Source organism: Seriola aureovittata, chromosome 12 (assembly GCF_021018895.1).
Source record: "Seriola aureovittata isolate HTS-2021-v1 ecotype China chromosome 12, ASM2101889v1, whole genome shotgun sequence".
Lineage (NCBI taxonomy): Eukaryota > Metazoa > Chordata > Actinopteri > Carangiformes > Carangidae > Seriola > Seriola aureovittata.
The window spans coordinates 3,131,098-3,146,316 of record NC_079375.1 but is presented as its reverse complement, the minus strand read 5'-3'; the positions used below and the strand labels follow the sequence as shown (position 1 = coordinate 3,146,316).

The window sequence follows — 15,219 nt, the reverse complement described above, 5'->3', positions numbered from 1 at the left end:
CTGTATTTAGGAGTTACAACTGCTTATAGAGTTAAGAAACCCTCTTCTGGTTTGGAAATATAACGACTGTTGCACAGCTGACTCCACCCCCATCACCGATGACATCATAATAAAAGCTTTTTTGAGGTAGTCTGTTAAGTCCTTACTTGGCAGTGTGCATGTCCAGCACCCCCTTCATCTTCTCCTCGCTGTCGTTCTCGAAGTACATGAGCTTGCTCTGCCGCAGCACGAACCAGCGGCGTTTCCAGTTTCGGCGGGACAGCGTGGACGAGCCGCCTCCCTTCTTGTGCAGCCAGCCCTGCTTCAGAGCTTCCTGCTTGGCACGGAACCACAAGAAGGTCTCGTCCTTCAGAACGCACCAGCGCCGCTTCCACGTGTTCATCAGACCGCCTGGAGAAGGAAAATGTGAGAGGTGTTTCACACTCTACTGCGACATCTCTGAAGGAGGAGGGCTGTGACTGTAGATAGATTAGATTTCAAAGTCTGTTTGATGCATTAAATCACCTGGAAGGCAACACTCGATGTGACAATGGAAAATAGAGGAAGAAAACAAGTATGACTATACATTTTATTAGAGAAAAACTATACTGTCCCACTTATATGTGTTGTTAAAGAGCCTTCTTAGGGCAAAAGGTGCCATTGTGAAATAGCCTGCAGCTCTCAGACTCAAGACAGGGACAGTGTATAGCCTCACTCATGGAAATGGCACTGTAGGCACTGTATTCACAAAGGTTCTGAATTTTCACACATAAGAGGATATTTTTGAAATATTTGCACACTGGCGACCTTCCTAATACTATCGTTTCCATCGTCAAAGATCTCTTAAGATGTGCTGGGAAAGTAAAAACAAAGAAGGAAATGGAGAAAGTATCAATCAGGCTAATACTGTGACACTTACCCCGTAAGGGTTCCTGGTTGGAGGTCATTTAAAAACTAACCTTATAGATGACTGCTTTTACAGACATCCATTAAGTTTCTTAAAGAAGCCTCTTGAGTGAGAGGTGAAAAGGTCTTAAAGTATCTACAACTGAGTCCAGTTGCCCTCGATTTAGCTTTTCTTGGATGACCATGACCGGGATGACTGAGACCCTTCACAGATTTTCTTAAAGAAGCGTTAGTACTGTGATGAAGGAGTTACCTTTGATGAAGAGGAAGCTGTGGAAGTACGGGAGTGTGACGCAGCTGTAGACAGAGTCTCGCCGATACGACAGTTCGTCATCGGTGTCGAACCTGTCGAAGTCGTCCTCGCTGTCCTCAAACTGGAATAAAAGTAACTGAGGTTAGACATTCAAGACGTACACTGTTAGTATGGCTGAATGCATCCATTTTTTAGCAGTGGAATATTCAAAGAGCTATTTTGGCTGTGGTTTCTTTTTTCCAACTGACTCCAATGGGTTTGAAGTGTTAAAAACACTAAAGAGGAAAACAACAATTGTACTGGATCTTACTTTTTAGGCGTCAAGCATTCTGCCTTAGTCTTTCAAGATCTCAAGAATTTAAATGACACATGCTTTGTTTCAACCTTAAGCTACTTGGTAATGGTGAAAAAATCTCATCAAACATTTATCCAAATTGTCCACCGTATCCCATAAGCCTCTCTGCAGTCTCACTGAGAACAGCAACCACGATGGCTGAAAGTGACTGGGGATACTCACTGAAGACTGAGCCCCCTCTGAGCTGAAGCGATACGCCCCTGAGCTGTTGTAGGTGCCTACAGAGCCGCGATAGTCAGGAGACCACTGTCCGCTGCGGGGGTTGGAGAATGCCACACTGCCACTGGACACGATGGCGCCCTCATCGTAGTCGTCCTGGTCGTAGTCCGAGTCCTCGTCTGGCGGTATGAGCTCCACCAGGTCATCAGACTGAGCCTCGGATGAAGCCTGGGGATGGCAGTAGGCCGAGTCCCCGCTGGACGAGGCGCTGTGGCAGGGCGGGGGCACGGGTGGTAAAGGCAGTGGCTGGTGAAGCAGGGTGGTCGGCGGCAGTGGTGGGATCACGCCGTCGTTGGCGTATGGGTCTTCTTCAGACGAGTCGTCGCTTGTTCGGATCCCGCTGGTCCGCTGGCCGTCTGAGTGGCCGTGTTCACTAGGGTTTGGAGAGTCTTTGAAGGCCTCATCGTCTGCCCCGAAACCTTCGTCAACCTCCTCTTCATCGTTGCCTCTCCTCCGTCCGCTCTCCTTCTCCTTTTCCTCCCCTTCGCCGACTCCCAAGGAGCTCTCAATGTTCCTCACGCACTCATCGATCTCGTCAAAGTTCAGCGAGTCCAGGAACTGCTGCGCCGCCTTGCAGGCTTCGTCCTCCAGCCGCCTGAGCTCCTGGTCTCGGAGGTGCTGCAGGCGGTTGAGGGAGGCTTCGGTCAAAGAGAGCTCCTGACGCTCCTTCTGCCTCTGCAGTGCCTGGATCTCCCGCTCCAGTCGTAAGATCTCCTCCACCTGAGATGCTTCATGAGGACAATTCGCCTCCTCCAAAGCCTCTGCCGACTCCAGCTCCTCCAGGACGTCTGGCGGTGCTGCAACCGCCACCGCCGACTGAGACTCAGCCAAAACCAGAGAGGCCAACTCCTCGGCGCAGTGCAGCTCCTCCAGTCTTCTGCTCTCCTCTGCCTGGGGATGGAAAGAAGACAAAAATTGGAAAACCACCTCATGGAAACTGTTTTTGGAGTGTGATGTTCCCACTTTCCTGTCATATGCACAACACTGATCGTACTCATGGTACCAAAAGCTAAAAATGATCAGACAAACAAATTCAATTATCTATCCAAATATGCTTATAGAGACTGAGCTCCTCTGCAAAGAAGTCATCAGTGAAATATCAGTAAAATGTAGAAGTAATCCACTCATCATCATACCTCTCTGGCGAGCCTCTCAGCCTCCAGCCTCCGCCTCTCTCTGCACAGACACAGACAGACAAACATCAGTGGCTTGAAAACAGACAGTAAGAGATAGGATTTACCAAAACACCAGCGATTACATTTCCCGTCTCATCGTAGCATTAAAACCCCATTAAAGCCTTTTAGAGAGCAGGTGTAAAGGTCAGACAGAAAATACACATTATCTGCCAAAACAGCAGTGGATGCTTTACAACACCATATTATACAAGCTTTTATAAAAACAAGTATGCTGGTATTAGTATGCTAATTAGGGTCTTTATACATATTCTCTGCTCTTTCTCTGTGTGTTTAGCCTCCATCTTTGTTGCTGGTCACTGCACTCGCTACATTTCCCAGAGATCACTTTTCAGTCAGACATCGTGGGTGGTGCAGCACCCTTTCTCAGAGCTGTAAATACCACTGAGGCGCTGAGCCTTTAAAGACTCAGACGTGTCTCCACCACAACTGTGTCCTGTCTTTCATGGGTCAGCTTTGAATCAGCATTTAGACAGATGGTCTAAATGTGAGGAGGAAATTGACAGAAAATGTACTTTAACAGTTGAATGGATGTCTTAAATGTGAAGTGAAAAAATAAAGAGTTGGTGGGGGGGTGGAATTTGGACTCATCCCTGATCTCTCTGTACTGTGCCGACAGCCCAGCCCTGCTCAGGTTTTCTGTCAGTGGACAGTGTTTCTGTAGGTGGCGTCTTTGCCTCATAAATCATGGTGGTTATCGCTGTTCAGTCCCACATGTTGTGCTAATTCCACACAACCCAGAAATGTAATGAGTTAAGTTGCATCACTGCCAGAGGGTTTTGTTTTCCCAGCTAAACAGACCTCCAACACAACACCGTCAGTATTCACAACAGCACCAACCGGAAAAAGCGTGAAATCAGAGCAACAATCGGTAGAATTTAAATCCGCCACTTTAACTTGTGACTAGCCCACCTCTCCGTCTCTTCCTCCACCCTCCTGCGCCGCCGCTCCTCCTCCTCCTCCTCCTCCCTCCTCCTCCTCCTCTCCTCCAGCAGCTGGCTGTAGGCCCGGCGGGCCAGCTGGCCTCGCAGGCGTTTCTGGAAGGTGAGCGCCGCCCAGCGGAGGAGCAGGAACTTCCTCCTCCAGTAGAAAGCCCGATAGTTCTTCTGAATGACCACAATGCACTGCAGCAGCTTCCTGTACTGCTTCCTGTGTGTAGGACAGCATCAATAGACAACACAGTCAATGAAAAGGTGGGTGTTTTGGTGTTGAGCCGAGTTGAGGTCTGAATACTGAGTCGTACCTGGCAATGTAGCCCATCACATGAGCCTGGATGACCATGGCTGCTTTCAGCACCTCCACCTCCCTCTGCTTCTCCAGGCGATGCTCCAGAGACTCCCGAAGAAAGACCTGAGAAAGGAGGAGAGGAGGAGAGGTGAAGAGGGCAGGAGATAAAGGAGGACATGTCTTTATTTTTTTTCTATCACTCTCGATAGTCTGATAAACCATCCAGGGTTAAAGATAAAATTTCACTGACGGCTAAAAAAGGGCAGGCGTAGAAAAAAGAAGAGGCGAAATACAATCCAGTTCCTTCTTTTCATTTAGATTTAGGCCGGATTTAAAGTTTACTTGGATGTTTATGAGTTAAGCAACATGTCACGACAATGTTTTGCATAAAATATGTGAATAATTTCAAACATTTCACGAGTCTCAAATACAGTTTCTAAAAGACATGATAAAGGTTGAAAAGGTAAAGTGCAGCTCGTCAAAGCCTGAGGAGCTTGTCTGACCATGAACCCAAATATAATACAACTCACAATGAAAGAAAAAGAGAGAAAAGCTGCAAATCTCCATATTGTCAAGCTGAAACCAGAGAGTGTGTGGTAGTTTATCTTGATAAAAGACCCAAACTCTAATTGATTAATCGGCAATTAAGACTGTGAGTTTCTCCAGTGGCGTCTTAAAAGCATCTCATCAGACAGGAAGGCTGCAGGACAGAGGAGTAATGGCTCAGAGATAAAGGAAAAAAAGTCAGCTATAATGCTTCTGTATAAAGTGACTCATGTGAAGCATCAGGTTACTGTACAGTAGTGGTCACTGAAATGTTTAAAGCCTTTGTTTGAACCATTACTTCTCATATTTATATAATATATGTAATTTAATCAATTAAGTTTTGAGAATTTTAAACACGCTTGTTTTATTTATGAGGTTTATACATGAATTCATTGAACAGAGGGCTGACTGTGGCGCTCAGGCGGCCACTAGAGGGAGCTGTGAGCTGCACCAAAACTCTGCCGTCAGTGAAGGGACGTAAATATTGGGATGGCCTACACCACCTGCCCTAAGGCAAGGTTATTTCTACCAGCACCATTCAGACACAAAGGCAAAGTGCTTTACAGAGGCATGGAAATACAGTAAAAATACAACATTTAAATGACATTAAAATAGCCTTTAAAACAAGATTAAACAGATGTTGTGTGTGTGTGTGGTTTAAAATGCGGCGGTGCAACAGTGATGTTTTAAGCCCTGATTTAAATGTGCTGACAGTCTCAGCAGCTCTCAGCTGTTCAGGAAGCTCGTTCCACAGGTGAGGAGCATAGGAACTAAAAAGCTGCTTCACCTGGCCTGGTTCTGATTCAGTGAGGGGATGATGTCCTGCGTAGCACACCTTTAAGATATATCTCAAACTCAGCATTTCTGCTACAATCCAGCATGTGTACATTGTGTATGTTGTACTGATGTTCATTAACATGCATTGTCCCTATCAGATAAAGACATATTTATTATTATTTTTAGCTTGGCTTTTGAACTCATTTGAAATGTATTGGTATTCTCATTCTCATTGATATCGTCAAATGTAGTTTCATCAATTTTGACTTTTAAAAATGAACCAGAGGGGGCGTCGAGTAATGCAGTGGGTTGAGCAGGCGCCCCATATGTAGAAGCTACAGTTGGCCCCGGTTCGAATCCCGCATCGGACGGCCCTTTGCTGCATGTCATTCCCCCTCTCTCTGCCTCCCCATTTCCTGTCTCTCTCTACTGCACTGTCAATAAAGGCATAAAAAGCCCAAAAAATATACTTAAAAAAAATGAACCAGAGATGTAACAGTATTGTTAATTAAAATGAAAAATAGATGCACTCTACTGAAAACAGAAGAACACAGTAGAATACACTCAACTCCTGCAGCCACTGCTTAACATAGTGCATTCATTACATCCGCTATATTAAACACACATTATGAATAAAAGATTCACAAGTGAACAGAATTAAAGAGACACACGGCCCAGGCTCCTTTTTCTGTAACATCACCATTTAACAGACAGAGGAACAAGTGAAGGGAACAAAGCAGCCGACACAAATCAAATCCAGATCCTCCTCTCCTTTTGTTCACGCCGCTAAACACCGCAGATTACTGCAGCCGCTGATTTCAGAGACATCTCTCCGTGAAAAGACCCATCTTACAGGCACTTAGTGCAGCTGCCCGCTACAGCAGCCAAGCTGCCGCCCATTGATAGAGAAACTGGGTCCACTGAGGGACGCCGGGGGTTAATCCGATTAGGGAGGGAGGAAAATTAGATATGGGACGTGGACTGGGGCGACAGAAACGGTGGGGAAATGTCACAATGCTACGGCGGTACAGGAGTGGAGATTGCCTTTCTACTGTTGAATAATGTACCGTGTGTGTATGTGTGTGTTTTTTTTGTGTGTGTGTGTATGTATTGTGAATCCTCAGTGTGAAGCACTAATGAGATTTTCAGGGGGAACTGTAAACTCGTCGGGGTGATTTGGACATCTCTGACGAGGAGGTTAATTAACAGGGAAACATGCAGTACATGCCCGAGCACGTGCACCTACACACACACACACTCACACAAATAAATACACAAAGACAAAACACACAAAAGCACCAGTGTCTCCCCCTGAATTCAGCTGCATTTCCAACATTTAAAGCAACAGATTAAACCTCTGACTCTGGACTGATGAGGTGACTGATTAGATGAGCAGCTTGATTATTCCCTTATTTATGTAAAAAGTATAAATACTTTTTACATAAATAAGGGAGAGTGAGAGCATTCCAAGCAATAGTAAGTAGAACCACCATGTAAATATTCATTATTACTAATAGCAGTCCTCTTTTTTATAAATGTAAGTAACTTTTTGAATAAAGATACAGAAGTAGGCTATTATAAGAAAAACGTGCTTTAGTGGGACCATGTGATTTCAATTACAGGATAGAGGTGAATGCTGAAATGCAGCACAAGTGGAGAGGAGTCATAAAATCAGGGAACTCACTCAGTAAAGTCAGTTATGCAGCAATATCCACTAAAAATGAGCTAATGTTAGCCACTATTAGTTACTGGTCAAACTAGAACTCAGGACGTTTTTTAAAAAAAAAGTTTTTACAGAGGAAGAATGTGTCTTTAAAAAATGACACACTATTAGTACAGATTCCAAAAACCTGGTTGCTGTCCTAAAGTCATCCATAATAATAATAATAACTAGAAAATTCCAGGGAAATTTTGAGTGCCACAGGGGCTACTGCCGGGATGAGTACATGATTTATTTAGTTTTTATGAACTTCTATGCCTTTATATACTATGATGTTTTTATGAGATTTTATGCCATACTGTAGTATGACATTTTTTGACATTTTTATGCCTTACTATACTATGACTTTTTTTTAAATTAAATGCCACTCTTCTCGCCATACTATATGTTGATGTTTTTTGGTATTTTTATGCCTTAGTATACTATGATGTTTTTTGCCATTTTTATGCCTTACTATACTATGACGTTTTTTGGATTTTTATGCCTTATTATACTATGACGTTTTTTGGCATTTTTATGCTCTACTATAATATGTATTTTTTTGGCATTTTTATGCCTTACTATACTGTGACGTTTTGTGCCTGACTATACTATGACGTTTTTTTGTCATTTTTATGCCTTAGTATACTATGATGTTTTGTGCCTTACAATATTATGACGTCTTTTGACATTTTTATGCCTTGCTATACTATGACGTTTTTTTGTCATTTTTATGCCTTAGTATACTATGATGTTTTGTGCCTTACAATATTATGACGTCTTTTGGCATTTGTTTGCCTTACTATACTGTGACATTTTGTGCCTGACTATACTATGACGTTTTTTGCCATTTTTATGCCTTATTATACTATGACGTTTTTTGAAATTTTATGCCATAGTATACTATGACGTTTTTTGCCATTTTTATGCTCTACTAGAATATGACTTTTTTTGGCATTTTTATGCCTTACTATACTGTGACGTTTTGTGCCATAGTATACTATGATGTTTTTTGCCATTTTTATGACTTAATATACTATGACATTTTTTGAAATTTTATGCCATACTATACTATGACGTTTTTTGCCATTTTTATGCTCTACTAGAATATGACTTTTTTTGGCATTTTTATGCCTTACTATACTGTGACGTTTTGTGCCTGACTATAATACCACGTTTTTTTGTCATTTTTATGCCATACTATACTGTGACGTTTTATGCCATACTATACTATGATGTTTTTTGCCATTTTTATGACTTAATATACTGTGACATGTTTTGAATTTTTATGCCATACTATACTATGACGTTTTTGCCATTTTTATGCCTTATTATACTACAACGTTTTTTGAAATTTTATGCCATAGTATACTATGACGTTTTTTGCCATTTTTATGCCTAATTATACTATGACGTTTTTTGAAATTTTATGCCATAGTATACTATGACGTTTTTTGCCATTTTTATGCTCTACTAGAATATGACTTTTTTTGGCATTTTTATGCCTTACTATACAGTGACGTTTTGTGCCTGACTATAATATGACGTTTTTTGCCATTTTTATGCCTTATTATACTGTGATGTTTTTTTGAAATTTTATGCCATACAATACTATGACATTTTTATGCTCTACTATAATATGACTTTTTTTGGCATTTGTTTGCCTTACTATACTGTGACATTTTGTGCCTGACTATACTATGACGTTTTTTGCCATTTTTATGCCTTATTATACTATGACGTTTTTTGAAATTTTATGCCATAGTATACTATGACGTTTTTTGCCATTTTTATGCTCTACTAGAATATGACTTTTTTTGGCATTTTTATGCCTTACTATACTGTGACGTTTTGTGCCTGACTATAATACCACGTTTTTTTGTCATTTTTATGCCTTACTATACTATGACGTTTTTTGAAATTTAATGCCATACTATAGTATGATGTTTTTTGCCATTTTTATGACTTAATATACTGTGACATGTTTTGAAATTTTATGCCATACTATACTATGACGTTTTTTGCCATTTTTATGCTCTACTAGAATATGACTTTTTTTGGCATTTTTATGCCTTACTATACTATGACGTTTTTTGCCATTTTTATGCTCTACTATAATATGACTTTTTTTTGGCATTTGTTTGCCTTACTATACTGTGACGTTTTGTGCCTGACTATACTATGACGTTTTTTTGTCATTTTTATGCCTTAGTATACTATGATGTTTTGTGCCTTACAATATTATGACGTCTTTTGACATTTTTATGCCTTGCTATACTATGACGTTTTTTTGTCATTTTTATGCCTTAGTATACTATGATGTTTTGTGCCTTACAATATTATGACGTCTTTTGGCATTTGTTTGCCTTACTATACTGTGACATTTTGTGCCTGACTATACTATGACGTTTTTTGCCATTTTTATGCCTTATTATACTATGAAGTTTTTTGAAATTTTATGCCATAGTATACTATGACGTTTTTTGCCATTTTTATGCTCTACTAGAATATGACTTTTTTTGCATTTTTATGCCTTACTATACTGTGACGTTTTGTGCCATAGTATACTATGATGTTTTTTGCCATTTTTATGACTTAATATACTATGACATTTTTTGAAATTTTATGCCATACTATACTATGACGTTTTTTGCCATTTTTATGCTCTACTAGAATATGACTTTTTTTGGCATTTTTATGCCTTACTATACTGTGACGTTTTGTGCCTGACTATAATACCACGTTTTTTTGTCATTTTTATGCCATACTATACTGTGACGTTTTATGCCATACTATACTATGATGTTTTTTGCCATTTTTATGACTTAATATACTGTGACATGTTTTGAATTTTTATGCCATACTATACTATGACGTTTTTGCCATTTTTATGCCTTATTATACTACAACGTTTTTTGAAATTTTATGCCATAGTATACTATGACGTTTTTTGCCATTTTTATGCCTAATTATACTATGACGTTTTTTGAAATTTTATGCCATAGTATACTATGACGTTTTTTGCCATTTTTATGCTCTACTAGAATATGACTTTTTTTGGCATTTTTATGCCTTACTATACAGTGACGTTTTGTGCCTGACTATAATACTACGTTTTTTGCCATTTTTATGCCTTATTATACTGTGATGTTTTTTTGAAATTTTATGCCATACAATACTATGACATTTTTATGCTCTACTATAATATGACTTTTTTGGCATTTGTTTGCCTTACTATACTGTGACATTTTGTGCCTGACTATACTATGACGTTTTTTGCCATTTTTATGCCTTATTATACTATGACGTTTTTTGAAATTTTATGCCATAGTATACTATGACGTTTTTTGCCATTTTTATGCTCTACTAGAATATGACTTTTTTTGGCATTTTTATGCCTTACTATACTGTGACGTTTTGTGCCTGACTATAATACCACGTTTTTTTGTCATTTTTATGCCATACTATACTATGACGTTTTTTGAAATTTAATGCCATACTATAGTATGATGTTTTTTGCCATTTTTATGACTTAATATACTGTGACATGTTTTGAAATTTTATGCCATACTATACTATGACGTTTTTTGCCATTTTTATGCTCTACTAGAATATGACTTTTTTTGGCATTTTTATGCCTTACTATACTGTGACGTTTTGTGCCATACTATACTATGACGTTTTTTGCCATTTTTATGCCTTATTATACTACAACGTTTTTTGAAATTTTATGCCATAGTATACTATGACGTTTTTTGCCATTTTTATGCTCTACTAGAATATGACTTTTTTTTGGCATTTGTTTGCCTTACTATACTGTGATGTTTTGTGCCTGACTATACTATGACGTTTTTTTGCCATTTTCACGCAATAGTACACAATGAAGTTTTTTGGCATTTTTATGCCTTACTATACTGTGACGTTTTGTGCCTGACTATACTATGACGTTTTTTTGCCATTTTCACGCAATAGTACACAATGAAGTTTTTTGGCATTTTTATGCCTTACTATACTATGACTTTTTTTTGGCATTTTTATGCCTTACTATACTGTGACGTTTTATGCCATACTATACTATGATGTTTTTTGCCATTTTTATGACTTAATATACTATTACGTTTTTTGAAATTTTATGCCATAGTATACTATGACGTTTTTTGCCATTTTTATGCCATACTATACTATGACTTTTTTTTGGCATTTTTATGCCTTACTATACTGTGACGTTTTATGCCATACTATACTATGATGTTTTTTGCCATTTTTATGACTTAATATACTATTACGTTTTTTGAAATTTTATGCCATAGTATACTATGACGTTTTTTGCCATTTTTATGCTCTACTAGAATATGACTTTTTTTGGCATTTTTATGCCTTACTATACAGTGACGTTTTGTGCCTGACCAATACTATGATGTTTTTTGCCATTTTTATGCCTTATTATACTATGACGTTTTTTGAAATTTTATGCCATAGTATACTATGACGTTTTTTGCCATTTTTATGCTCTACTAGAATATGACTTTTTTTGGCATTTTTATGCCTTACTATACAGTGACGTTTTGTGCCTGACTATAATACTACGTTTTTTGCCATTTTTATGCCTTATTATACTGTGATGTTTTTTTGAAATTTTATGCCATACAATACTATGACGTTTTTTGCCATTTTTATGCTCTACTAGAATATGACTTTTTTTGGAATTTGTTTGCCTTACTATACTGTGAGGCTTTATGCCATACTATACTATGATGTTTTTTGCCATTTTTATGACTTAATATACTGTGACATGTTTTGAAATTTTATGCCATACTATACTATGACGTTTTTTGCCATTTTTATGCTCTACTAGAATATGACTTTTTTTGACATTTTTATGCCTTACTATAAAATGATCTTTTCATGACATTCTATGCCTAATGGACAATAACCTTTTATGATATATCATGGATAAGTATGCTAAGATATTCTTAATATCTTGCTCTACCATTAAATTGTGATGCAGCATAGGGTGTCGTGAGCGTAGTGGTCTAAGCAGGCGCCCCATGTGTAGAGGCTCCAGTCCTCGCTGCAGTCGGCCCCGGTTAGAATCCAGCATCGGACGGCCCTTCGCTGCATGTCATTCCCCCTCTCTCTGCCTCCCCGTTTCCTGTCACTCTCCACTTTACTGTCCATTAAAGGCATAAAAAAGCCCAAAAAATATACTTAAAAAAAAACTGTGATGCAGCAGCATCGTGGTACAATGGTTAGGATTGTTGCTTCACAATGAGAAGGTTATGGGTTCAAACCCTAGTTTGGGGCTTTACTCTCTTATGATGCTTTTTGATATTTTCACACCACAGTATACGATGAATTGTTTTTCCATTTTTATGCCTTACTATACTATAATATTTTATGCCTCACAATACTATGATTTTTTATGATATGTCACGGAGTAGTATACTGATATTTTATATATGTTGCTATACAATGAGTTAGTGATCCAGCAGCATGGTGGTAGGACTATTCCCTCACACTGAGAAGGGCAAGGGTTCAAACCCTGGTTTCAGGCTTTTATATACTGTGACATTTTTGCACCATCCTATACTATGATGTTTTTTGATATTTATATGTCTTACTATACAATCATTTTTTCATGACATTTTATGCCTAATGGACAATCTTTTGTGATATATCATGGATTAGTATGCTAAAATATCCTTGATATCATGCTATACCATGAGCTTGTGATGTAGAAGTATTGTGGTACAATGGTCAGGACTACTGCCTAACACTGACAAGGTCATGGGTTCAATCCCTGTTTTGGGGCTTTACTGTCCTATGATGCTTTTTGGCATTTTTATGCCTTACTATACTATGACGTTTTTTGAAATTTTATGCCATACTATACTATGACGTTTATTGAAATTTTATGCCATACTATACTATGACGTTTTTTGCCATTTTTATGCTCTACTAGAATATGACTTTTTTTTGGCATTTTTATGCCTTACTATACTGTGACGTCTTGTGCCTGACTATAATATGACGTTTTTTTTGTCATTTTTATGCTCTACTATAATATGACTATTTTTGGCATTTGTTTGCCTTACTATATTGTGATGTTTTGTGCCTTACTATACTATGACGTTTTTTTGAAATTTCATGCCATAGTATACGATGACGTTTTTTGCCATTTTTATGCTGTACTAGAATATGACTTTTTTTTGGCATTTGTTTGCCTTACTATACTGTGACGTTTTATGCCTGACTATACTATGACATTTTTATGCTCTACTATAATATGACTTTTAATATGACCACTCTTATAAAGGATTTATAAATGGATTATAATTAGGTTATTAATTTGGTTGTAAACACTTTATAAACCTGAAATAAACAATGATAAACATATTATAACACAGTTTTCATACATTGATGCGTGCTCACTTTTTGGCAAGATCGAGTTGATGCCTACAACTCATAAATCTTAGTAATGAGTTACTAACATTTATAACCAGCAAAAGGAGCCTCAGTGTGTCAAAACCTTTAACATTTATTAATGAGTTACGATTAGGTTCCTTTTGCCAGTTATAAATGTTAGTAACTCATTAGTAAGATTAATATAGTAAGAGTAAGCATTAACTCAATCTTGCCAGTTAGTGAGCCTGCATCAATGTTTGCAACCTTGTTTATAATTGGTTATTTATGATTTATAAAGTGTTAACAACCAAATTAATAACCTAATAATTAACTACTATTAACTACTTATAAATCATTTATAACAGTAGTCTTATTGTAAAAGCTTTGTTTTTTTTGTTTTTTTAAACACCCCCCCAAAATGTAGCGTAATGTGTGTAATGTTCAAACCCACTGGAATTTAAAATCATGTTCTGTGGGTTTAAAGAATGTTAAGCTGTGCATTATGAGTTCAGCTCTCTGACTCTGAGTTGAGGAGGTGAAGAAATAACATTTTTATTTTTTCAAGAAAGAAAAAATGATTGAGAGAGATTTAGAGCGGAGTGCTGAGAGTTTATCTGTGCTTGTTGCTGCTATCCAAACTCATCATGATGAGAGAATGTACTTTGTCAAGTTTTGCAACTGCACTTCACACATATAAGCACACACACACGCACACACACACTTATTGAAGTGTACTTACAAAACCACAGGTTGGCCTTGAGGGGACCAGTAAACACTCATGAAAGACGTCACACGGGCACAAAGTGAGACACACACACATACACACACACACACAAACACACAACACACTCCCTCCCTTCACCAAACAACTTCGAACATGAATCACACGTGCACAAAAGGTGCGTCCTCGTGTGCGAGTGCACACATTTGCATGCCAACGATTTGAACAACTAATCCCTTTTAATCATTACTATGCTAATTAGCGCAACAAAAGTCTCGCTAAGCCTCGGTGCACTTTTGATTCGGGCTGCTGGGGCCTTCAGGGAGCGTCGCTCGCTGTGACAGGTCAGGCCCGTGGAGAGAACAGAACCATGGGAGATGCGAGCAGAGCCACATCACTTCCAGGAAATTAAGTTTGAGGCTGTAAAAAAAAAACCTCAAAAACAAGTCCCAGACAATAGTCAGGACATGTGCCGACTGAAAGGAGCTGGAGGCCGGCTCGATGTAAATCTCAGTGCGAGAGGCAGCGGGACAAAGCGAGCGGGTCCCAGTGAGGGAGATAGAATTGATTTACTGGTTTACAGGCAGTCGCAGCAGCAGGAGCGGCTTTATGGTTCAGTGGTGGTGACACAGCCAGGGTTAGAGGCTCTGCAGAGGGCTTTCAGGTGAGGAGACACACACACACACACACACACACCCAGGTAGCCACGCTGGACGTTTTAAAGCCTGTTTCAGGAAAACTCTGCGAGTGAAAACGCAAACCAGTAACTACAGTATGTGTTTCCATCACAGGAGTCTGTGGCAACACGTCAGGGCCATTGGAAACAATGGCATTTCATTGCTGCCCTGTGGCCGTGCGTTTGATGAAGGACAGCTGTTCTGGAGCCACAACCAAAGACAACGTCATGTTTGAGTTCACGTTGGTCATCCCTGGTGTACC

At 39.0% G+C, this 15,219-nt stretch overlaps 1 protein-coding gene across 3 annotated transcripts in view; it reads right to left on the bottom strand.

Annotated features, from left to right (window-relative positions):
• Nucleotides 1-15,219, bottom strand: part of myo10 (myosin X) — a 133,441-nt gene that overhangs the window by 11,766 nt on the left and 106,456 nt on the right. For all 3 annotated transcript variants that reach the window (XM_056390742.1, XM_056390743.1, XM_056390744.1), the window contains 6 exons: nt 4,149-4,255; nt 3,818-4,054; nt 2,849-2,888; nt 1,656-2,603; nt 1,139-1,259; nt 147-390 (listed from right to left, as the gene is read on the bottom strand). In XM_056390742.1, coding sequence (XP_056246717.1) covers nt 147-390; nt 1,139-1,259; nt 1,656-2,603; nt 2,849-2,888; nt 3,818-4,054; nt 4,149-4,255 — 1,697 coding nt within the window. The remainder of the gene's footprint in view (nt 1-146; nt 391-1,138; nt 1,260-1,655; nt 2,604-2,848; nt 2,889-3,817; nt 4,055-4,148; nt 4,256-15,219) is intronic.